Genomic DNA, 25,034 nt, shown 5'->3' with positions numbered 1-25,034 from the left:
CAACACAAAGTCTGAGGCACAGTAAATCTGCATAATATTGTTGAGCGTAGAGCCGTTGCTATGTAACGACGGCGAGATAGACGGATATACCAGGGCCGTTTCTGAGCAACAGCTCGGCAATCACGTTCCCGTTGCTAAGTAGCAGATTCTTAATGATACAACAGTTGAACTATAAAAATGGAAGAGCTGTGTTTTCTAAGTGGTCCGTGTCGAGAAGTTACAATCGAGACAAGAATCAGTTGTGTACGGGAGTCTGCTAAGAGAGGACTTCAGCAGCAGACAGAGGAATAGCCGTTGTTGGAGCCGTCACCAGGAAACATCTACTAACAGACCGAGAACACTAGACTGTGTGCTCTAGTGAAGTGTAAAGTGTAGAAATAGCGTTAGTCTTATGGTTTTTTGTAGATATGACCTGTAAGTGGTCGATAAATCTATCCACCAACCCAAAACTTTTCTGCAGACACACGTAATACGTGACAATATGGAAGAAATGTTATGACTTCTGCTCCGAACGCGACACATTTATCACTTAAAGTCTAGTGGTTACTGTACATACCACCACTTTTAACGTTTAACGTGTGTGTTCCGTATTGATCTCACAATAAACAGCATTTTTTTTCCTTAAACAGCATTAACCGGTTGGCTTTTGTAGCGGAGACGTGTTTCCTGTGAGGTACGAAATAAATACTTATATATTATTTAGGAGAAACTCAGTCTTCAAGGGACTGAATCTGATACTTAGTAAGTAGAAGCGTTTAGAAAATTACAAAATTCATGTTATTTTCGGTTCTCACGAAAGCATAAAATCACGGGTTTCCGACAGGTAACACCATACAGTTTCGTAGCTACTTAAGAACTCTGATGAGAACCTGCCAGCCCAATCTTCTATCCTGGAGATGAAGGTGGAATAAAGCTCTGAAATGCAGGTACTTACTTACCAAACTACACGGCTTCACATCCAAAATTACTGTACACTCAATGCAGGAAGTTTTATTATGCCTCAAAATAAAATGTGTGTGTAAAAAGTAACTTTGTTCCTGTGCTTAATTATTCAAGCACTATGCCATGAAGACATATGTGGGAGTGGGGGTATAGCTCCATCATTCTTGACCTCGGAATTTGAAGAAGGTTAGTGGTAAGCTTCACGTTCCGGCCTTTTTACCCTCAGTGAAATGCGTTCCCCTACTTGTACCAGTTGGGTGGTCTCCAGAGCTTGGTTTACTCTTCGTCACTGAAGACTGGCACTAATTTTCTCCGGAACAGTCAGTAAACATCTTCAAGATTACGAGGCATCACGACCCAGAAATTAGTACCCTGTGTTGTTAATTACGAAATGGATACCTGTCTATTCCCTCAAGACATTTGGCAGAGGCGCAAGTGTTGAAAAGTAGCAATGTACAGTTAGGTTTATGATCTTTTAATAAATATACACACCGCAGTGTCTGGAGTGGATCTGCTTTCAAAGGTTCCTCGTCTGTTGAGGTGCCAGCCACTGAATGTCATCTCCACCTCCTGTAACAAGACTTTCGTTTACAAATAGGAAAATAAATATGCACTGTGTGAGGCCTTGACCTGACGTAACGGTGGGTTTCTGTCACTTTGTTCCGATTATGTTAGAAATTGATTGGAATTACAACGGGAAAATTGACGTAAATTCTACTAAGAAAGCTTACTTGCACGTACTACAAACATATTGTGACGCATACGCTCATTGCTAAGCAACGGCCCGGTAAACACATTTCCCAAGTTACGCTCTCAACAATAGAAATCCATTCATTTCTATGTAACAGACCACTAAACACGCATTCTTGACAACAGAAGACGGTGTTTCCAGTGGAGTCCGTGCCGAGGAATTATAAGAGAGCATAGTCAGAAGAATTGAAGGAGTACGAGGAAGTACAATGGAGTTCAGTTGAAAGTCAGAATATTTCCAGTGGAGTGTCCACTCGGAAGAAGATGCCAGGATGTCAGGTAGTGATTTATGAAATGTTGTAACCAGTTGTATAAAGGTCCAATAAATTGGATCATAAAATTCAAAACCCGTCTTATTAGTCACGCAACCCCCGGATACGTGGCAATGATTGCCTATAAGAACAAACTTAATCACAAGTGCTGGGTTTGGGGTTAGCACGGCGGTGACGTGAAGTGTAATGAATTGTAAAGCCGTCTAGTTCGGAATGAACCCGACTTTTCGGAGGGACACATCGCCCCAGTCTTCAGAATCGAAGAGTAAGCTTCTTCAGATTTCTTTCTTAGCTTATTCTTCGATCATTAAGATGGATGTGATACATTCCTGCGAAACGCCGGTCTGTCTCCGAAATTAAACAGCGTTAGAACCCAAAAGACCCGTATTGTTTATCAGAAATATTGGATTTGAGCTTCAGATGACAGGCATGTGATACCATGTAGTCAGGTAGAAGTTTGCCGACGTTTGAATTTCAGTCAAAACAAATTAGAAATACAATACAAACACTTTTTAAATCGTTAATGTTTTAGGAAAGAAGCATTCTAAAACCATTTTTTTTTCAATTTCTTAATTTTGCATTGTGCAACATTTTTCGTCGATTTTATGTTACAAAATTACATTATTTTCAGCATCCCATTCTGTAAACATACCAATGGTTGCATATCACACCCTTCTATCAATCTGTTTCCTTTAAACTGTGGTGCTTTAGAAGACGACTGGATTTATATAAGATTTTCAAACGTGTCTCCCTGCACGTCAACACAACGCGTCGCACGCGTATGAACCGCTCTGCCTATCTACCTACGCGCAACATTCAAACCGGTCTACCTTATCTGCTGACATAGCTGACTGGAACGTATGGTCGCCCACGCTGAAGCATAGCGCTGCATTCACAATGATGCGTTACGAAAATCTACTGTTGCTCCGTAACTATTGAAAACGGACCACAAGTTTATAAGGAAATTTTGCAGGAAATAACCCCAGGAATATGTACCATAAGCCGGGGTAAAACTTCGTGAATCATCCTGTATATACGAGTGCATTACATGTGCCCTATATTAAACAGCTGTGTTTGGTTTTCAGATATATACAATAAAAGACGGCAGGCACAAGTGTGCGTTTGCAAATAGCATAATTTGCTGTCTCAAATTTATTTACAAATTCAGTTAGCAACAATCTGTCCAGAAAGGTTGTGTTGCTATGTTAAACTTAGCTCAGACATAGCGCGGACAGCAGATGAGAGGGAAAGCAGGAGAATATCAGCGCATCGCTAGTTAGTCTTCTAACATAATAGGAATAACTGCAACAATATCCCACTGATATTTCGAGATATATTCCAGTCACTAGATATACAATAAAGGCAAAGCTATCCCTGTAAAAGGCCGTGGAGGCCAATGGGGTTGTTAGACTTCGAGATTCCTATAGTTTTCTAGAAAATCGGCTCACTGATGGCGGTGATGCTGTCAGCCTTACGCGCTGGCCGCCCTTTACCCGCAGGAAGATCCCTGGTACTCATTTCTGTTAGAGACTGAGTCGACACCAGGGCCATAGTGAGGCTGGAAGGATTAGTTCAATTAAAAAATTAAATGATCTTATCAGGAATCAAATACGCGACCTTCCGAACTGTACCATAGCGCTTCAACCAACCGGATATATAACACACACTGTTAGAACTGTGTTCTCAACAGGAATACAAAATAACACATGAGAAATAGTGAAGGTAAAAGGTAAAGTTATCCTTGTGGTTAATTCATTAAAAACCTGCCCATGAAGACGTCTCTCTCTCTCTCTCTCTCTCTATGGTCGTACAGCCCCTTGGACCTTGGCTGATACTTAAACTTCTTATTCCTGTACACTGCTGGTGTATACTCCTTAGACGGGGGATCAGCCCGTCACATGGCCGCTACCTACACGCAGAACAACACAAACAGAATAAACGTACACAGATATGCGTGCCTCGAATGGGATTCGAACCCACGATCTCAGTGTTGGAGCGAGCGAACAGAGTTCATGCTTCAAACCGAGCGACCACTCTGATCGACTATGAAGACGAGTGGTGGAGTGGCGTTACGAGTATAGCTCCAACATTCTTGACCATGGCACTAGTTGGAGATGAGTGGTCAGTCTCACACCCCGGCCGCTTTACTCCAGGAAAAGAGCCCCCAGTACCCACTGGATAGGAGGCTGGGTGGTGCGATATTATATTAGCATATTTTGAGAGGGTAATTTTTCAACAGATTATTATACGCGATTAACCATAAACGTCTGGAACCATAAAAAATTGCACTGAAAATATTTACATAATGCATGCTTATATGAGTGCACTACACCACAAGCCGGTAGGTCGCTGGTTCGAGTCCTGATGAGATTGACCTAATTGACCTAATGTTCCAGCAACACTAGGGCCTTTGGGTCTACTCAGCCTCTTAACAGAAATGAGTACCAGAAATCTACCTGGGGGGTAAAGAGCGGCCGGCGCGTAAGGCTGACCTCACCGCAATCTGTGAGCCGATTGTCTAGAAAACGTGGGATCCTCGACGTCTCACAACCCTATGGGCATTCACGGCCTGTTACAGGGATAACTTTACCTTTTTATCTTTATGCTTATGTATGTACAGACGCAGCAACGTATTTCTGAGCTGCTTTGACCGTTAAGTACTAACACGGGTGGCCAACAAACCGAAATATGGGAAGGGAGGGGAAGACCGCCAAGCGATTGCGCATGCGGAGAGAACCCAGTCCTTCCTCGCCCTTTCCATCCTTAGTCTTCCCTTCCCTTCTTTCCGTGACGTAGTCCAGGCTCGGAGACATTTTGCGTCGAGTGTAGGAACGAGAAAATTGTACTTATCCCGGAGCTAAATTATGCAAATTGACAACTGAAAGTATAAGCACAGTGTTTACATTCCACCACAGTTACTGAAACAAGTTAACCTTTCATGGTATTGTAAGGATGCAACAGAACTTGGGCATTCTGTGGATCTGGGTAGGATTCTAATATTTGGGTGTTCAAACCAATTGACATGCTTTGAAAATACGAGATTCTTCGTGCCAATATGCCCTTTTGTCCCACTTATGACCAGAATGACGAAATAAACATAAAAAACACAATGTAAGCTGCATTATCATCAACATGGAAAACATATAGAAGCAAAAATGGCATATGTTACAATAAGACAAATGAGTACTGTACATTCTTTTTGGAACTCTAAGTGCTAAAGGTAAGGTAAAGCTATCCCTGTAACAGGCCGTGAAGGCCCATAGGGTTGTAAGACGTTAAGACTCCCATATTTTCTTTAGACAATCGGTTCGCAGATGGCGGTAAGATTGTCCGATTCACGCGCCGGCCGGCCAGCGTAAGACTCGAAACCTCACCGCCACCTGTGAGCCGACTGTCTACGAAATGTGGGAGTCTCGACGTCTCACAGTCCTATGTGCCTCCATGGCCTGTTACAGGGATAGCTTTACCTATACAGTTATATCCCAGAAGTGAAACTTTTCATTGGAGTCAGTTTCGAGGCATTATTAGATAAACTAATAAATATAATTTTGATCTGAAAGGGACAGCAGGAATTTTCAAAATTTATTTTATATCTCTAGCATTTTAATCAGTTAGACTGGCTCAGATGTTAGGCTTAAACGTATAAAATAGCGAATAAGAATACAATATTGGAAAAAGCCTGGGGCGAAGTACATTACTTTTTTATCTTTAAGCTAATAATGGGTAAAGACATTAATTCACTTATGTTCTTAGCTGTGCTTCCACTTTTATTCCAACCAACAAACTCTTCTTCTTTCCTCTCTCTTCAACTCCTGTTTACCCATTAAACAGCAATAAATCACTTTTAGTCTTATATACGCATTAAACATTCCTCCTCCCCCTTCCACCTCTACTGCAATATACTTAATATATGCAAAAATTACAAAAGACACGGCCAGAAATTGACTGCTCCCCCCACTTTCCAAATTACCTTCTGTCCCTCCCTACTCTTTCAGTCAGTTGCAGAAATTTGTATGATGAAATGTCGTTTTGTTTGAAGTGTTGCAATTCAGTATAAATACGAGGGGACACTCGGTAACTGCAACACAAGGGAGTGAGTACGCCGTTACAGCAGGCTAACCGAGATGAACAAATTGGTAAGTTGTGGCGCATCAGCCGGATTGTGCTGCAGTGACGTCTGCACTTTTCTCAGAAAACAATTGCGTTGCGTTATCTCGGACAGATACAATACGAAACCCAGGGAAGGATCGAACAGGCAGTGAAACACCTGAAGAATTCTGTTTTCTGATATATAACGCTGTGTAGTCCGTTGAAAGTCAACGGAAATTTCAAAGGGACTCGCCTCCATCTTCAGGGTCGAAGGATGACCAACCATAAACCAGCACGAAAGTAGGTGACAAGCAGAGCCAGTGTTTGTTTCTATATCGGGTTATTCTTCGACGTTTCAGATGGAGACGACATGTTCCTCTGAAACGTCTGGTGAATTTCAATGGATTATATGACCTTATACGCCACAGTAGCCGAGCGGTCTAAGGCATGAACCGTCTTCGCCAGCTCTAACATCGGTATCGTGGGTTCGAATCTCACTCGAGGCATGGATGTCTTCGTGCGTTTATTCTGTGTTCGTGTTGTTCTGTGTTTAGGTAGCGGCCTTGCGACGGGCTGATCCCCCTTCCAAGGAGTCCTACTGTCTGTGTACAGAGTAAGAAACTGATAAAGCAGCCAAGGTCCGCCAGGGCTGTAGAGCCCCAGAGAGATGAGCACGTCGTGAGAACCTGATATCCTATACAGTGAAAAGAATTTTGAAAACTCTTCCAAAATTGAGTAATAGACATTGTGCTGATTTATTCAAACAATATTAATAATCATTATAATAGGTATTATCGCTAATGATTGAGAGCGAATTAAGGATTATGTGTGTGTGATCATATTTACAACGAAACTTCTAGAAGATGGAGTGGTGAAAGTTATCAAATGTCGTTTATTTTCGAGAAGATTAAGTGGTTCTGTGTTATTAATTTCCATACTGGGCTGAAATGATCTTACGAAAAAAAAATACATTCATTTGTAGAGGGCAGGTTCAGTTTCGCAGAAAAATGTTAAGGAGCCATCTATGGAGAGCTATCAGACTACATAGCATAATATAGGCAGCAATATTTAATTTAAGCTCGAAGTTCATACATACAGCTGTATAAGGATTACATAACGCAAAACATAAACACATTATAATCTACGTGACCTGTCTGACACAGCTTAAATTTAATCGGTCTCCAGATTTCTAAGAAAATCATTTTCGTAAGATGACGTTTCCATGTAGAGAAAGAGTCCTATTTTGATCTTCTGGGGTGTGACGCTGTGTTGCTGAACAGGATGGCGAACAGGCAAAGCTCTAGAATTGTACACTAAAGGTCCTTGTTTCGAAATTTGGCTCGCGATTTCGGCTAACAGGCTGAGGTTTCTCGTGAGGTTCCACAGCTCCTCCAGGACAATTCTGGGATAGTAAGGCGTTGCGGGCACACCACTTCCTATTAAATCTCTCTGAAATCATTGATCACAATTCACATCACCATTCGATAGTTTAAAATGTAGACACTGGCATCCTCGTTACATAACTCATAAAACGACGGCTCAGGACTGTAGTGAGGTAAGAGTGTATGTTTCGGAAAAACGTGCTTCCTCCAGCTTCAGGACTCAGTATACCTGACTGTAACAAGATTTCAAGCCAGGCAACTACGATGCAAAGACAACTTTCTTTCAGATATTCACGAAGGGGTGGCAAGTGGTACCATAGTAGGTTGAGGCACTATGCTTCGAGCCGGAAAATTACGGGTTGATTTCCGATGAGGTCATTGTATTTTTCAATTGACCTAACCCTTCCAGCCACACTATATCCCCGGGGTCGACTCAGCCTCTAACAGAAATGTGTACGAGAAATCTTGCTCGGGATGAAGGGTGGCCAGCTCTCGTAAGGCTGAAAACCTTACCGCCATCTGTGAGCCGATTATCCAGAAAATGTGGGAACCTCGACGTCTCACAACCCTGTGGGTCTCCACTGCCTGTTACAGGGATAACTTTACTATTTAAATTTTTTATTTACAAATCCATGCATACGGTCTGTGTACACGATATTTATATTGATTTGCTTCAGAAGTGTTCTGCATCTCTGAACATTTAGAGAGGGTCAGTGCTCAAGAATGTGTTTCAGACAATCCTGTTGTCCTGCCTGGCAGCCGTTGTCCTGGCGGCTCCCCAGCAAAATGAGATCGTTCCTATTGTCAAGCAGCAGAGTCAAGTCAGCGGAGATGGATCCTACTCTTACAGGTGAGTGTACTGGGCCTCTGTTCAACTGTTCGCAGTCTCCTTCTCATTTTATGCTACTTTACGTGCTGCATAATGAGGAGCTTCACAACTTGTACTCTTCGCTAAGTATAATTAGAAATACCAAGTCAATGAGGATGAGATGTGCAGGGAATGTAGCACGAATAGGGAGAAAAGGAATGCATATAGGTTATCGGTGGGAAAGTCAGAAGGAAAGAACCATTAGGAAGACCAAGACTCAGGTGGGTGGATAATATTAAAACGGATCTTAGAGAGATATAATGGGATGTTATGGACTGGATTGGCCTGGCTTAGGATAGGAACCAGTAGAGGGCTCTTGTGAACACGGTAATGAAACTTCGGGTTCCACAAAATGTTGGGAAGTTCTTGAGTGGCTGCACAACTGGCAGCTTCTCAAGAGGGGCTCAGCTTCATGAAGTTAGTTATTTTATATCCTTTCAGAACCTGAGTACAAGCCGTCGTATTGTACAATGACTAATAAATAATAAATTGGAATGGATTTTGAAGGAAGCGACAATGTAACGGTATTTACGTGGAGAACTGAGGAAAAACACGCAAGCCTCACTCAGGATAGTCTGTGATCCGGCCAGAATTCAAATTTGTTACCTCTCAAATCCAAAAGTAGAATGCAACCGCTTGACAGGGCTCCTTCCGTTGCCGTACTGTAGTTTTCCGTCATTCAAAGGAACACGAATATAACAATCTACAGGCTGTACGACGTAGTAATCGGAGTTTGACTCCCAGTTGGGGTGGAAATCTTCATATTCTTACAGCTAAATCCTATATGGGTCTTCTACAGGTAGTCTTACACTTGACTAGGATACCTTGTGCGCTATTTTTCAGCGCTGCTAGTAGCTAAGCTATATAACGCCGAATATTAGGATGAATAGGAAAAGATTTTGGAAGAAAGTGGTCGTGAATTAATGCAGACAATATCCTGGAAATTGCCTGCCGGAGCTGAAGAGACCTACGAAGAACCTCAATCAGGTTAGCGGGTGTCCCAACAGAGTTTCGAACCAGCAACTTCCGAATAGGAGTATATACCACCCAACTTGGTCATTTCACTAGAATAAAGACACGTGCCTGCTTAACAAAATGTGAAGTTTTGATTCTGTATTTTCGAAAGACATTTAACACATAACACAGCACGTGGTCACTCAGCTTGCTCTACGCTGAACGTGACAGGGTTTTACCAACGTTGTACAAATATTGACGGCTTCGGGCCTTCCCATTCTCTTGTTATTGAACGTACGCACAGCAGCCAAGCTGCAGGCCCAAACCCGTGTCAGCCGTGCCGACTGGTTATGCGATACACAGGCATCTGCACTCCTACTTGGGGATACATTCATGGTAAAAATGAAACTCCAAAGAATGGTATCTTCTTGAATGTCACTCCGTGTGGCGTTGTAGAAGTTTACCGATGTTAAGAATGTACTGCCTCCATCTTCAGGATAGATAAAAAAAGTATGAGAGAAGTAAGCAGAAAGCAGAGTTACATTCTATGCTGTTTGCCTGTTGGGTTTACTATTTAACCCTGAAGATGGAGACAGTACGTTCCCCCCAAATGTTTGTAAACTTCCACAAATCTACATGCCGTAACGCTCCAGAAGACAGTACCGCTGAGAGAACTTCGAATCCGACACGATGCCCGGAGTTTCTTCAAAATTCTCTGAACAGCTCAGAAAATCTCACATTTTTATAAACCTATATCTCACTGGATTTGATGTTCTTATAGCTGTGGTTACGAACAGTTCTATTTTCTTTGATAAAATGCCGTGTAGCTCGTTAGAATTCAACCTACGTTTCGGAAGAACAATTCGCATGCATCTTCAAGGACGAAGATTAAACCAAGAAAGAAACCATCAGAAGCAGGCCGTACGCTGAGCTAAGCTGAACATTGCCGGTTTCTTTCGTGGCTTATTTTTCGTTCTTGAAGATAGAGGCGACGTGTTATTCTGTAATATCAGGCTCTTTCCAACTCGCCTTTCGTTGCAACTCAGAACACTGTACAGTTTGTAGTTGCCGCTGTGGGAATATAATATCCGACATAGAACAAAAGGTTTCGGAAACTAGATCTGTTCCCAGCCTCAGGTGAAAACAAGCTGAGGGTCCTGCTGGGTTATGCCCGTTAGAAAGAGTTATGTTCGGCGACTGTGATTAGTCAGGCCTAAACGCGGGTTTAGAACAAAACAACATTGTGCGACTTGTAGCATGCCACAGTACAGTGTGCTGTGCAGTGTTGCGTTGGTCTGAACCAGTGCTTCCTAATTTCATTTGACCAAGGAACACTTTCGCACTCGAAAAATTTCACGACCCCCCCCCCAAATATAATCCTTATACATGGAGCTAAAAATAATGTCACAAATAAATAACGATAAAATACATAAATGTTAAACAAGAATATGATATAAACATATTATTTAATTGAAAGCATATATAAAAATAACATTTCATATATTACAAAAATGAATTCGGAATTTGTAATTTTCAACGGTTTTTTTTTTTTCTTCTTCAAAAATCCTTATGTTTGGCTGGATATTGATAAGTTACATTTTCATCTCGAGTACCGCACTTAGTCTGTTTCCATATTTTTGTTCCTTCACTATTTTTATTGCTCCGTAATTCCAGAATCCAATTTCTCTCAAGCATTTGTTCCAAAATGAAAATAATTCTAAGTGAAGTTTACAATAATAATATTAAAATTATCATTTTTACAATGTAATCGAATTTTATATCGAAAATCTCATTTCCACTACGCATGACACCATTTTGTGAACTCTAGTCGAACCTTATCAGCGTGACAGTGACAGTCTCTTTCAATATGGCAGCTTCGAAACGGGCGACGGCACCAAAGCTGAGCAGTCCGGCCAACTGAAGAACTTGGGGCCTGACGATGATGGTGAATCCGTGACAGGAAGCTTCTCGTACGTGGCACCAGACGGCGTTACATACACTGTAACCTACATTGCAGACGAGAACGGCTACCAACCTCAGGGATCACATCTGCTGCAGATTCCAGAGGCCATCGCTCGCTCCATAGAGTACAACAAGGCGCATCCAGAAGAGGAGAAAGACACCAAATAAATAAACTAAGAAATCTGTAATTTAAGACGTGTACGTGAGATTCTTTCGGTATGAAATTTCGCAACTCTCAAATCATTAGCAAACTCGCGATTCTTACTCGAACGCCATGGGGAAGTACATTTTCCATCTGACGGAGGAATGTATACTACAGGTTTATTTTTGAAAACGGAATTATACGTTACTCTTTCTTTTTCAGTAAGAATAATTTATTGTTACTACCTCCCTGGAATCCATCCATGATATTCTAAAAACCAGAACACAGCTTTTTGCCCAGTGTCTAAGAACTGATCTTTCTAACGGACCCAACTGCGTGGGTACCCAATATCTGAGGATGCGATCAGATTCATACCCTGAAAATTTGTGTTCTATTTTAGAATATCGCCCTATTGAAACTTCTAGGAAGCTAACAGTACTAAATGTAATTCATGATCATCAGAGACATTTAAAACTATTAGGAAATGTAATTCCCACCAAGATATGTAAAGCACATAATCTATTTTAAATATCTCCATATCAGAAATTCTCTGTGAAGCATGGTCCATTTGGGGAACATTCTTCGATCTCTACGTTTAAGCGTTCAATAAAGCGCTGCAAATCGCTTCAAGCTCAAAACTTTTCTCAAGACAGAGTTTCTCAAATTAGATGAGAAATTCAAATTAATTTTCGTAAAATTTGAGGCTTTCACGGCGGTGACTATGAAGAAAGCAGTCTTCTGGGATACGGCGCCAAATCCCAGAAGACTGCTTTCTTCAATTTTCGTAAAGTAAACGTCGTCACTGAGGTAACTCTTAAGTTTTCAGTACATGTCTTGTGATGAAGTCTGGGTGTGAAAAAACCTGAATTGCGTAATGAATACGGTAAACATTCAATCTGCCATATTTATCGCTTTCAGCAATTTCGATAGCAGACACAATTAAACATGATTTGCGGGGGAAATAATAAATTAATTTTTGCTATATGTATATAGAAAACATGAAGCAGCGTCCCAGTCGAGTCATTACAAATTCGCTCTATTCAAGTCTCAAAATGTAGTGAAGAAAACGATAATCACATTTCACAGTAATTCAAGAAGCACTTGAAAGACTTCAATATACATTCAGTTTGCTTCCGACGTAGTGCGCATGACGAAAACGGCTGCTAACGAACCTGCGCAACAGAGAGTATATAAGGAACGCCAAACGCCCTTCCGGAAGAGGAAGTTTCAACCGCTGGGACAGTCACAGAAGTGCCTAGTCTTAGGGCCATAAAGTTTGTTGCTGACACACGCTGTACATTGGCTATTGAGAGAAACGATACATTACAAAAATAAAACATATCAATGTCATTCTTATGAATGTATTCTGCACACCACGAGACTATATATTTACTCCGTTATACCTATGTACTTTTCCTTCACCACTTCCTCCCCATATGAATAAATGTTCGTGCTATGTCAGAGACCTATCAACTCTTTTGATGTGTACAGCATCACACCGTATTTTATATTAAGCAGTTAATGTCCTAAGAAAGAGAATATTGTCTTCTAAGATATGGCAGTGTGTGACCGACGTTTCGGACGAACGTCCTGCCTCCATCTTCAGGTTCTAGAACGCTTTGCTTGTTTCTTAATACTTTCTGATTTCTTTGCTTACTTTTCGACCCTGAAGACGGTGACAGTACGATCCTCCGAATTTTCGGTGTGAATTTATACCAGATAAGAGGGCATCACATCCAAGATTATGATAATCAAGTCGCCGTTGTGGCAACATCAAACCCAGCCACATACAATGTAAACACTTGGGAAACAGCCTTCAGTGCTATAGAAAGGGGACCACGAACCAAGACAACAAGTAGGAGTGCTCGGACGCCTCAACATGTGCTTAACATTTCACAGTGCTAAATATGATGACCTTTGAGGAAGGCGGTTCAACTTAGAGAATCTTCAGTTTATATCGTAAGAGAAGAATGAGCCGCCATACCTTTACGTTTCGACACTACTGTATTGCAGTAACAAGCGCAAAAGGTAAGGTAACTTAAAGCAACCCCTGTAACAGGAAATGGAGGCCCACAGGGTTGTGAGACGTCGAGGCTCCCACATTTTCTAGAAAATCGACTCACACATGGCGGTGATGTTGCCAGCCTTGCGCGCCAGCCTCTCTTTACCCCCAGGAAGATTCCTGATACTCATTTCTGTTAGAGGCTGAGTCGACCCCTGGGCCATAGTGCGGCTGGAAGGATTAGGCCAATTGAAAAATCCAATGACCTCTTCGGGAATCGAACCCGCGACCTTCCGGCTTGTGTCACAGTGCCTCGATCAACTATGTTATCGCGTGCAAAAGAACTGCACATGTTATCCTCATGTACACTTGACTGAAATAGTTGCCCCCCGAAGCTAACGGAATAGAATAAAATTAGGAAACTTAGCTCAGTCATTATAAGCACCAGACTGTGGGCTGGATGTTCGACTTTCCAATGGCCGGCGTAGGTGGCAATTTTCCTCTTGTCCACCAGCTGGCAGGCCAAACCTACGCTCCTGCAGGTTCCTATCCAAAGGGAACAGGCAGAATTTTTCTCTGTGGTGAAGCATGCCACGCACCTTCAGTTGATACTGAAGTTAAGAACCATGGATCTACAATTCCGTTCTTCAGAACATCTTTATAGCATACTATGTCCTGGGGTCGAGACGGCATCTAACAGAAATGAGTACCATGAATCTTCCTAGGGGTAAGGGGCAGCCGGCGCGAAAGGCTGACAACCTCACCGCCATCTGTGAGCCGATTGTCTAGAAAATGTGGGAGCCTCGTCGTCTCACACCCCTATGGACCTACACAGCCTGTTACATGGACAGCTCTACCTGTTATTATGAACATTATGAACCTGGCATACCAAATCTTGTCCAAGAATTCGTCTGTCCATCTCTTTGTGGGAAGACCTGCTTTTCTTTAGCAGCGGATCGGTGTACTTTTAAGATGCTTAATTGGCCTGAGAAAGTTTGTAGACACTTATGGGAGTACACGTTGCAAATTCCGTCACGAACGACTGTACTGATTACTTTTCTCGGTTCTCTCAGTCCCTCCAATAATTTGCTGCGACAGGGCATTACAGCAAGCCCCAACCGTTTCCCTAAACACCTCTCAATATTCATCGTGTCCTTTCCGAATAAATAATGGCTCCAGATTACAGAGCTCTGTGTCACAACCAGCACACAGCAACAATATTACTGCCTGCTCGAAACATCTCTGAGGTTACGTCATACGTTGTGTAGGCAACCTTACTGAAGAAAAGTCTCTGTGTCTCTAACGAGATCTCCGACACGGTTCCCATTTCATGTTGACAATAGATTCTAGAAGAAGTTCTATCTACTGCGATATAACGCTAAGTAGTCCGTTGACAGCCAACCGACGTCTCTGAGGAACACGTCGCCTCCATCTTAAGGGTCGAAGAATAAACCGAGAAAGAAGAGAGACAGACTTCGGTTGACTTTCAAAGGGCTACACGTCTTTATACCCCAGAATATAAAACTCTTCATAACCACCGCTGTGAGAACCTCAGACCCTACATATTCTAGTGACTTTTTAAAGATGACGTATGCATCACTGTCTGATGATGGTGAGGCATCAAAATTATTTTACACACAGTTTAACAAAAGGCTGTAAAAAAATCTGAATCATTTGATCCAAGGAAGAACAAAAATAGAATTGACAAATGAAAATGGCGAAAGAACTGCGAAGTTCATTAACATCGAACAACAGTAATAACCAATGAGGAAGACAGTGACTCCCAACGTTTGCGCTACCTGAAGCAAGTTGCTTACTTGTAAGGAGCAATGCTGGCTTTCCTTGCTGCTCCTGTATCCTGGTGAACTTCATGACTTGTCTACTGCTGCTTATGTTTAATAGTTTTGTTCAAGTGAATATGGGAGTAGCTCGTTCCGTCACAACTTTGGGGTCTCTGCAGAGAGCTATACAATATCAAAATCCCAGGGGCCCATAATATTACTATATAAAACTCTGTGGTTTTAGTCCGCAAGCGAACTATACCGACAGAGCGATCGCCGCATGTCGACGAAGTTAGTGCCAACTTTAGTGGATAGAGGGTGTCGCGTGGTCAGCGCAACGAATCCCCACGGCCGTTAATAGCTCCTCAATTATCCTCACGTGACTGAGGGGACCCCGTTCCAGACCCACTACTTCTCAGAAAATCTGGTAGCGCCGGGAATCGAACCCGGATCTGTAGCCAGGAACTCTGACCACTAAACCACAAAGGCGGTCATTAGTATATAAAGTATTTTACGAAAAGGAATTATGGTTTCGTGGTTAAGAAACTTGAAGTACCTTACGAAAGACAGGTATAGCTTTGTGGTGAATACATAAAATACATTAAATAAAGTGCCTTTCGAAAAAAGAATTATGACTATTGGTTAAGTAACTTATATAGAATGTTTCACGAAAATGAATTTCTGGCAAAAGGGTCAGGTTCCTCTGAGGACTTCTATTTCCCCAACCAATTCTCATTCCAGCAAACTGCTCCACATTCATTAATTATCTTATCATTGATAATACATGGTCCCCATAATGACAGCGTCAATAAATAACCATCATACACATAAAAAAGAAATTATATGTTTGTGGTGAATACATGAAGTTCCTTGTTTAAGATATGATTTTGTGATGGATATTTACAGTAAATTACACAAGTTATTTACTTAAAATAATTAAGACTTCGTGGCTGATACATAATATAACTTACATAAAGTATCTTACAAAAATATATGACTCTGTGTTGGATACATAAAGCCCTGTAATCCCTGTAACAGGCCGCGGAGGCCCATAGAATCGCGACTGGTCGAGGCCATACATAAAGCAACTTATATCATAGCTTACGAAAAAGATTTAAGGTTTCCTGAAATACTGATTTATCTACGTGGTTCCACGTATTAATATAATCTAACACAACCTTCAATTACTGACACCAGCGAGTTTCTTAGCCAGCGCCTAAGTTGGTACCACTGACAATGATGCGCAATCCCTGGATAGAGGGAAAATAGGTAGGCGAGACTAAGTGGTCGATTTGAAGTGGCGATCCTTGTCCTCGGGAGTGTGACCACTCCGCTCTCCACGTTATGAAGCAGGAAAATAGTGACAACTCGAGATACAGGAAGACTCTGATGCTTTGTTAACATTTTACATTTGTTTGACATGTTACGTGTGCAATGTTTGATCTCGTCAGTGTAAGACGAAGAGAGTATTGAGGTCGAATATGTTAGCACTCCGGTTTGTTAACACTAAGAGTTATTGACTAAGTATAAAAACTGCAGGCTTGAGCGAAACGTACCAGTAGAAACCTGGGCATTTCTGTTTGAAAATCTAAGATTACGTACACGCGAAATTGTTTTAACTTCTACTCGGAGAAGATTTGCTGCTGGAAAATTTTGTGCACGGTTCAATTGCTTAGAAACGTAAATCTCATATAATGTGGGAAATAACTGTAAGTACTGTATCGAGTTTTAGACATAGACATAAAATTTGTATCAAAGTGTTTAAATATTATTACAGAAAATTGGTCAAAATAATTTATTTAAACCAATGTAAGTCTTCAAAAACATTCTATTAATATTTATGGGATACCCGCAAATATATTTTAAGGGGAGACAGAAACGAAATTGTTGGCGTTTTCCGTAAAAGTATGTGACTTTATTTGTTTATCGAAATGTCAAAGCAGTTGCTTGATGAAATTCTGTTTCAAGTTCAAACGTCATACGCCCCTTCAAACAGTTGATTTGGTCGACATGCATGTGAAGCATGCAGTGCAATGACATTTAACATTAAGTTCCTACCTCACAGGAAACGTGACGTCTTCATTACGCCGCCCAATCAGTTAATGCAGTTTAAGGAAGTACCGCTGCATGTTCTCATAATAATACGAAATGTATAAATACATTGTGTGTGCAAAACGCAGAAGTGTTAATATTCAAGCAACTAATAACACAGCTGTTACTGTATTTTCAAGGCTTAGTATTCACTAGTCCATCGCAGTTGCCTCGCGGTTTAAGGCATGAAATGTCTTCGGCTGCTTGAACACTGGGATCGTGGGTGCGAATCCACTCAAGGCATGGATGTATGTCTGATTTTATTCAGTGTTTGTGTTGCCCTGTGTAGGTAGCGGACTTGCAACGGGCTAATCCCCCGTCTCAGGAATTCTACCGACTCTCTAAGATTAAGAAACTGAAATGAAACGAAGCGTTTCACGGATGTCCTATGCTCCAATTAGGAGCAAGATAGATAGAAGAGACGATGTATCAAGAAATACAGTCATGATGCGTAAAGACGTTTTGTGATTTTGTAAAGTGCGTGTTGTAGGGTTGTAGTTATGACTTGTAAGTGGTCAATAAATCGAGTCACCAATCCAAACTCCGCCTATAGTCACTCTAACACGTGACAATATTATTAGGATAATCAAATATATGAGGATGCAATGGAAAGTGTGTGTAGAACGCATAAGAAAGGAGAGAGATGCATCTAAAATTTCGACCAGGAAACTGGAAGGAATGAGACCACTGAGTACAACTAGGCGTAGATGGAAAAGTAATATTAAAATGGATCATAATGAAAGCGGATGGGCGATTATGGACTGGATTCATCTGACTCAGAAATAGACCACTGGCTGGATGTTGCTGACACGGCAATAAATCTTCGAGTGACAATTTCTTGATTAGCTGAGCAAGTATCAGGTAGTCAAAAGGACCCTTCCCCCGGGAGTTATTGCGAACGTACACTTCCACGTGTTTGCCAAATACGCAAGTTGAAAATGAAGCTGTGCCCCTTATTAGTACAGCAGCACCCCAGAACTCTCGTGACAAGACGGTTTTGTTGCAGCTCGTGCTTTCTGCGCTAGCCTGTCCATCGTTGGGGGCCCCGCAGGACGCCGTCGCGCCGACACCCGCCCAGATAATCTTCCAGAACGCCGTGGTCAACGCCGACGGCAGCTTCAACTATAGGTGAGTGGTTTTTTTTTTAAGTTTCGTGGGGTGGGGTGAGACAGGGTCCACTTGGTACGTCAGCTACTACTGGACCTATTGTACAAGCCCCGGATGATTGATGAGTATGAGGAATTTGGTGGAACGAAAATTGACAGGGGAAACAGAAGTACTCGGAGAAAAACTGCCCCAATGCCACTTTGTCCAAAAATCCCACATGACCTGACCTCGAACACGAGGCGCCGCGGTCATCTAAAAGGAATACCAACAGCACGTGGTGTTCCCACGCGGTCACCCATCCAAGTACTAACCACGCCCACTGTTGCCTAACTTCGGTGATCGAACGAGAACCGGTGTTTTCAACATGGTGTGGCCGTTGGCTGATTTAAGGAGATCGGAGCGTTCTCGAATTCAATACGATATTCCGAATTTTAAGATTCTACTATTATCCAAACGTATTGATTAGAAATATATTTGGACCTGAAACAGAGGAAGTCACAATCCCAGGAAGATCCATGGGGGATAAATAGTGGACGAAGTGGCAATGGGGCAGGCTTTTCTCCATACATTTCACAGTCTTCTTCGGCCAGTTATCGTTCCATTAATGCCCCATACTTGACTGCCACCAGGTGTTGGTACGATAGGTTCGTTAGAGGCCGCAGTACCAACTGACTCTGCCTCACCCATAAAAAAAAATAAATAAAAAAGAGTTCAAACACATTGCACACACTTTCTCACTCTCGACTGACATTGGCTGTGTTGCGTAATGGGTAAAAAGTGAAGTTGTCCCTGTAACACCGTGGAGACCCATAGGGCTGTGAGACTTAAAGGCTCCCAAATGTTCTAGATAATCAGCCCACAGATGGCGGTGAGGTTGTCAGCCTTATGCGCCGGTCGCCCTTTACCCACAGCAAGATTCTTGGTACTCATTTCTGTTAGAGGCTGAGTCGATCCCAGGGCCATAGTGCATCTAGAAGGATTATGTCAACTGAAAAATCCAATATCTCCGTCCGGGTTGTAGCACGGTGCACCAACCACCTAAGTTTCCTCTTACCTCCGAAAAAAGATCGATTGTTCTTCGGTAGTCCATTTTATTGTCGCTGATTATAAAATCTAGGACACGTCCGCAATACTCAGATATTTGGGCCCTTATTGCGCACAGAGTAATTTCGTGAAGATGTCATGCATACAGTTTTATTTTGAGCAGCATTCTCCACAAACTGCTCAAGTTAATAAAAATCATTACAGGCATTTCCGACAAGATCGCCATTTTGTCCTTGAAGCCCATCTGAGGAGCCAATATTTTTATGATGGAATGTTCATATTCACTTGACATCGACCTGTGATGGATAAACTCTTATAATTACCGAATTTGGACAAAATCCTTACAAATGTGTAGGGTTGAGAGACGCATGTCCGTATGGAAAAACATGCTGCCTTCCAGAAGTAACTTACTCGCATTCAGTGCTCCTGTTTCCCTTTGAAGCGGAGGAAAAATATTTCGTTTTGTTGTACGGTGTTATGTTTTCATAAAGCGAAGCGTAACACAATATTTGTTCCCCCAAGAACAAAACCTTTGATGTCTATTATCTGCGTTCTTCAAATGAATTGAATTATCGTATTCTGTCAACTGCTTCAAGGTCATGACTAATGAAGCGATAGTCAGCACCGCGTGAGAATACTTCTAACTACGTAAGAGTGAAAGTGAATCTTAGTTCCCATTACTGTCAAAGGGTAGCGCCACGATGTAGCTATGCTGGTGTCTTAAATTCCTGAATGTTCAGGTTCTCAGGCAAAGTTGCCTGTGCTGGCGAAGGCCAGCAGCAATTTAATCGACAGACATTTTCGTCTTTAAAGGGCTAAGGAAAGAACAGGGACTGAATTTACTCGAAGTAGGATGCTGTATATATGCATGAACCGCTAAAACACAACGATGTGGGGTCAAGAGACTAAATGTGGGGTTCAGAATTTCCAGGTAAAAACTGGCTTACATGAATGAGGAATTACTAAGCCTGCAAACTACATTTTAATTCCTCATTCATGCTAAGTCACTGCTATTTCCACTCCCCTTCTTTTGCTCTTACTACTACTAATACTACTACTACTACTACTACTACTACTACTACTACTACTACTGCTGCTGCTGCTGCTGCTGCCACTACTATCTGTTCTTCTGCGGGAGCTACAGTTCATGATGAACCTTGGCTTCTTTTACGATTGTCATCCATTGGGCCCGATCCTGTGACTTTCGTCTCCAATCTCTAGCGCCCATTGTCTTCAGATCTTCTTCAACTGACTCCAGCCACCTGATGACAGGTCTGCCTACTCGTCAGGTACCCTCTGAAAGTGCCACACTCCTATATAGGGACAGCACATTAAGGGTCCCATTTATAAGTCCCCGATTTTGCTAGGTCGTTTTAGGTTTTCCCGTCCGGCTGCAACGTCAAACGCTTCTCAACAGTTAAGTGTTCTTTATGTGGCGGGATTGTCAACCCAACGACCAATCCCCAACCTTGAGGACCAGGGTATCCCATTTGTCTGTATCAACATCTTTGACCTGTCAGGGGTAGGAGACCCTACCAGTAGCTACGCTACCGCCAGCATAGCCCTGATGAACATACGACTACGTAAGCCCCGCCACTACGTCAAAGCAGGGATGAGGGGGAATATTGGTACTACTACTACTACTACTACTACTAATATTACTGCTACTACTACTACTACTACTACTACTACTACTACTAATATTACTGCTACTACTTCGCCTTGTATGGGGCACGCGGTAGCGTAGTTGGTTGAGGCACTATGCTACAAGCCGGAAGGTCGCGGTTGCGATTCCAGATGAGTTCATTGAATTTTTCAATTTATCTAATCCTTCCAGCCACACTATGGGCCTGGGATCGACACATACACAGACAGAAATAGGTACCAGGAATCTTCTTGAGGCTAAAGGAAGACCGGCCAGCGAGTAAGGCTGACAACCTCGCCGCCATCTGTGAGCCAGTTGTCTAGAAATTGTGGGAGCCTCGACGTCTCACAACCCTATGGGCCTCCATGGCCTGTTACTTCGCCTTCTTTATATCATATGCTGTATATTTTCTATTGCAGTTTCGAGGCATCCAACGGCATCAAGGTTGAAGAATCCGGATACGTGAAACCGGCGATCGACGTGAGGGCCGGCCTAGGGGAAGACAAGAACGAGGAAGACAACGGAGACAGTCAAGTTATTCAGGGGTCTTTCTCCTACACTGCACCAGATGGCACCCCGATCAACCTGAAGTATGTTCATGTGCTGAATAATCCTGCAGTAACGTAAGAAATACGCAGAAGTGGCATGTCCGACTGAACCCCGGATATGGTCGCTTTCCTTGCCAGTAACGCAGTGCACGTAGGCAAGAGGCAAATTCGTCCCCGTGCTTAATTAAATAATTAATTAATTAAGCACCACGCCATGGAAACATATGGCCGGGAGTGGAGGTATAGCTCCACCATTCTTAAGCTTGGCATTAGATGTAGGTGAGTGGTGAGATTGACGACCCGACCGCTTTACCTCCGGGGATATCTCCCCCCTCTCGGGCCCCAGAGCCAGCCTGGACGTTTCCGAATAGAAAAAAAATCTTGCGGTACCGGGAATTGAATCTTGGACTTCCAGCCCGTAGCCGTCGCTATACTGATTGAGCTAATACACAGACGTTAACACTTTAAAAAGGGGATAATATTAAAATTGCTCGTGTAATTGGAAATAGAAATGAAATTGGGGATGAGGAACTCTGCCTCACTATTTGTACGTAGCTTAATGGCCCTGGCTACTGTAAGTATCTGGCAAAACCTATGCAGTGGAGTTCATGTCTTTGGGCATTTCCCTGTTGGGTGTGCGGTAACAAATAGGAAACTGACATTCATTCAAAAAATCATTCATGAACATCCAGAATAGTGAGCATTGCACAGGTCCTGAATAATTTAANTGTCTTCTGGGTTTAGGCACCGTGTATTCTTCGTTTTGGCCGACGTTTCGGAGGAACGTAGCGCCTCCATCTTCAGAGCAGTTGAATAGCTGCGGAGAGCAGTAGCTACTGCTCTCCGCAGCTATTCAACTGCTCTGAAGATGGAGGCGCTACGTTCCTCCGAAACGTCGGCCAAAACGAAGAATACACGGTGCCCAAACCCAGAAGACAACTTTCTTCATTGTCATCGCCGTGAAAACCTCAAAACTTACTTAATACTGCTTGTTCAAAACTGACTTAACCTCATCTTGTCTAACCTAACTTGATATAGCACGTCAAAGGACACCCTGTATAAATGTCTGTAGCATGGACAGGGTTAAATCTCCTCTTGTTATGACGAGAGATAAATTCAAACTCTTTGTGATCAAGGTAATGAAGAGAGGGAGTGTCTCTGGTTCTAACTCCTGATCCTACAATGTCTCTCGCGGTCTTCCTTACACTTCTAGGGCCTTGAGAACACATGAACGTTCCTCTACACGGTGTCACGTTAATTATTCACAAGAATCTCATGAATACGAATGTTGAACACAGAGGGGTACGGCAGGAATGTGGATGACGTGTCAGAGCTCTGTCGGTCATAATAACCACTGCAGATGCCACAGCACTGTAGAGTAGCTTAATGTAACACGGGAGTGGCTGTCATTACCAGATGTGTACCCGTGAAGCTGGGATAGCTCAGTAGGAATAGGGACTAGGCTACGGTCTGGAGGACGCAGGAATCGGGGTTCGATTCTCTGCTGAGGAAGTAGATATATACTGTCACGTGTAAGGGTGGCTTACAGACGGGGTTTGGATCGGATAATTTGATTTATTGTGCCTTATACGTTAACAGCCCGGGACTACAAGTAATACATGGCTATCGCTGATTTACACACTTTACAGTTCAATGTTACACACACTAGAATTTTCAGTCATCACTAGTCGTATCCTGGCAACGGATTTTTAGCAGTCTCACTATCATTTAAAATCACACATGAAGTCCTCGTTTCCCAGCCTAAAACCTTCCTTGCCATTATTCTGTAACCGCCGATTCCGAAGACTCGACTCAGTTCAATTCCGCTGCTCCAAAGTTCATATCCTGGCAGGCTCGCCTCCAGAGATTCGACTCTTCGCTTTCGACTCCTCTTGTGTTATGCTGTAAACTTCCTTATAACCATTTTGCACGGACTACCCGGAAAACCCAGCCTCTATTGTTAAGGAGACGTGTTTATTGATCGTTGCCTAGCAATGAATGCCCTACTTTTTATCTGTCGATTTGAGGAAGGAAATATTTAACTTGTCTTACCTAGCAATGGGTATACACGTCACAACACCTTTCATTTAAAGTGTCGAGGCCGACTCTAGGTCACACTCAACCTCGCATCCAAGGTGCATTAGCGGATAATGGCCAGGGTGTGAAGCTAAACAGTTATCTCTATCTAGTGCAAGCATCAAGGCTCCTCTTCCACGAGTGCTTATGGCGAATTCTAGCGAACATTAGTCAAATGTGTGGCTGTGTGGAAACAACTCCATTTAATCCAGTGATTCAGTAAGACTTAAATATGAGTGGAGCTATGCATATTGAGCATAGGGGCTGCTTCAGTCTACTTGCTGTGTGCCGTAACACTGTAATGTTCGTTCCGCTTTTGTTTCTGCCAGGTTTATTGCTGACGAAACAGGCTTTCACCCCGAGGGCGCTCACCTCCCGACGCCTCCACCCATACCGGGCGCCATCCAAAGAGCGCTGAGTGTTCTTCCCGACGCAACATCAGAACCACCGCCTCAGTAGAAACGTCTGAGCGCCTTTACAATTTTACTGCATTTCTTTATTTGGCCACAGTCAGTGGCTATGCTGTGTCTGAAGTATCTTTGAGGATGAGTCAGCAATACTGACGTAGTCGTTACGTCATTCTTTGTGGATAATTTAAAGGCTCTTTAAATCTCGAGATTGTACAGCATTGGAGAATGGGATAGCTGATGAATTAGAAATGATTTGGGAGGAAAGGGTACTGGAGTAATTGAGATACTATACCGGCACTCATCTGGATGGCCTGAGGAAAATCATGGAGACCTCAGATAGATCAGCCTGTTCTATTTTACGTCATTATAAGATTATTGTGCTCTGTTTTCAATACATGAACCAAAATCGCCGTGTCGCAGATCTCGTTGGAGAAACAGGGAATTTTCTTCCGTAAGGTTGCCTACTCATGGTGTGACGTAGCCTCAAAGATATTTTAGACAGAATATAAAATAAAATTCCGAAATTTGTCCAAGGGTGAATTAAAAATGTTGTAAAAAATAATTGTGTTGAATTCTTCTTAAATCTAATAATTGGCAGCACGAGGTAAGAGTTTTATGGCTTCTTTGTGTGTCGCTTGTTGGTGGGTAACAGCGTTTCCGGGAAACATAACAAACTCTCTTCAGAGTAGCCGTCATTTCGACCCTGAAGATGGGGCATCACATTCCTCTGAAGTATTAGTATCCACATACAAATCTGCACGGTAACACAGCTTAGAAGACCACAGTCTGAACTCTTAGCGCCGTGAAAAGCTGAAAATTTATATCAAATATTCTGATTATGGAATTTGGTGTTCCCATGGTCTCATGAATATTACGATCTTCTGGGATATGTGTGATGTAGTGCATTCTAGTGTAAGATAACGTTTCGGGGGAACCTACTATCTCTATCATCAGGGTAAAAGATTGAAA

At 42.5% G+C, this 25,034-nt stretch overlaps 2 protein-coding genes and 1 non-coding gene across 3 annotated transcripts; 2 read left to right on the top strand and 1 right to left on the bottom strand.

The window, feature by feature from the left end:
* Window positions 1-5,996: 5,996 nt before the first annotated feature.
* On the top strand, window positions 5,997-12,734 carry LOC111862985 (cuticle protein CP14.6). The gene is made up of 3 exons (XM_023848889.1): window positions 5,997-6,100; window positions 8,170-8,285; window positions 11,132-12,734. Exons 1-3 carry the CDS (start codon window positions 6,089-6,091, stop codon window positions 11,385-11,387), a joined length of 384 nt encoding a protein of 127 aa, XP_023704657.1. The 5' UTR covers window positions 5,997-6,088; the 3' UTR covers window positions 11,388-12,734.
* Window positions 12,735-16,433: 3,699 nt separating this feature from the next.
* Window positions 16,434-24,331, top strand: LOC111862984 (endocuticle structural glycoprotein SgAbd-4-like). The gene is made up of 4 exons (XM_023848888.2): window positions 16,434-16,853; window positions 18,242-18,363; window positions 21,451-21,621; window positions 23,985-24,331. The coding sequence occupies exons 1-4, from the start codon at window positions 16,839-16,841 to the stop codon at window positions 24,112-24,114; spliced, it is 438 nt and encodes a 145-aa protein (XP_023704656.1). The 5' UTR covers window positions 16,434-16,838; the 3' UTR covers window positions 24,115-24,331.
* LOC111863028 lies at window positions 18,605-18,723 on the bottom strand. Its single transcript, XR_002842531.1, has one exon. It is a non-coding gene; the product is annotated as a 5S ribosomal RNA (ribosomal RNA).
* Window positions 24,332-25,034: the final 703 nt, after the last annotated feature.

Source organism: Cryptotermes secundus, unplaced genomic scaffold (genome assembly GCF_002891405.2).
Source record: "Cryptotermes secundus unplaced genomic scaffold, Csec_1.0 scaffold1016, whole genome shotgun sequence".
Lineage (NCBI taxonomy): Eukaryota > Metazoa > Arthropoda > Insecta > Blattodea > Kalotermitidae > Cryptotermes > Cryptotermes secundus.
Note: the sequence above shows the minus strand (reverse complement) of the source record. Positions and strands in the feature narration are given on the sequence as shown.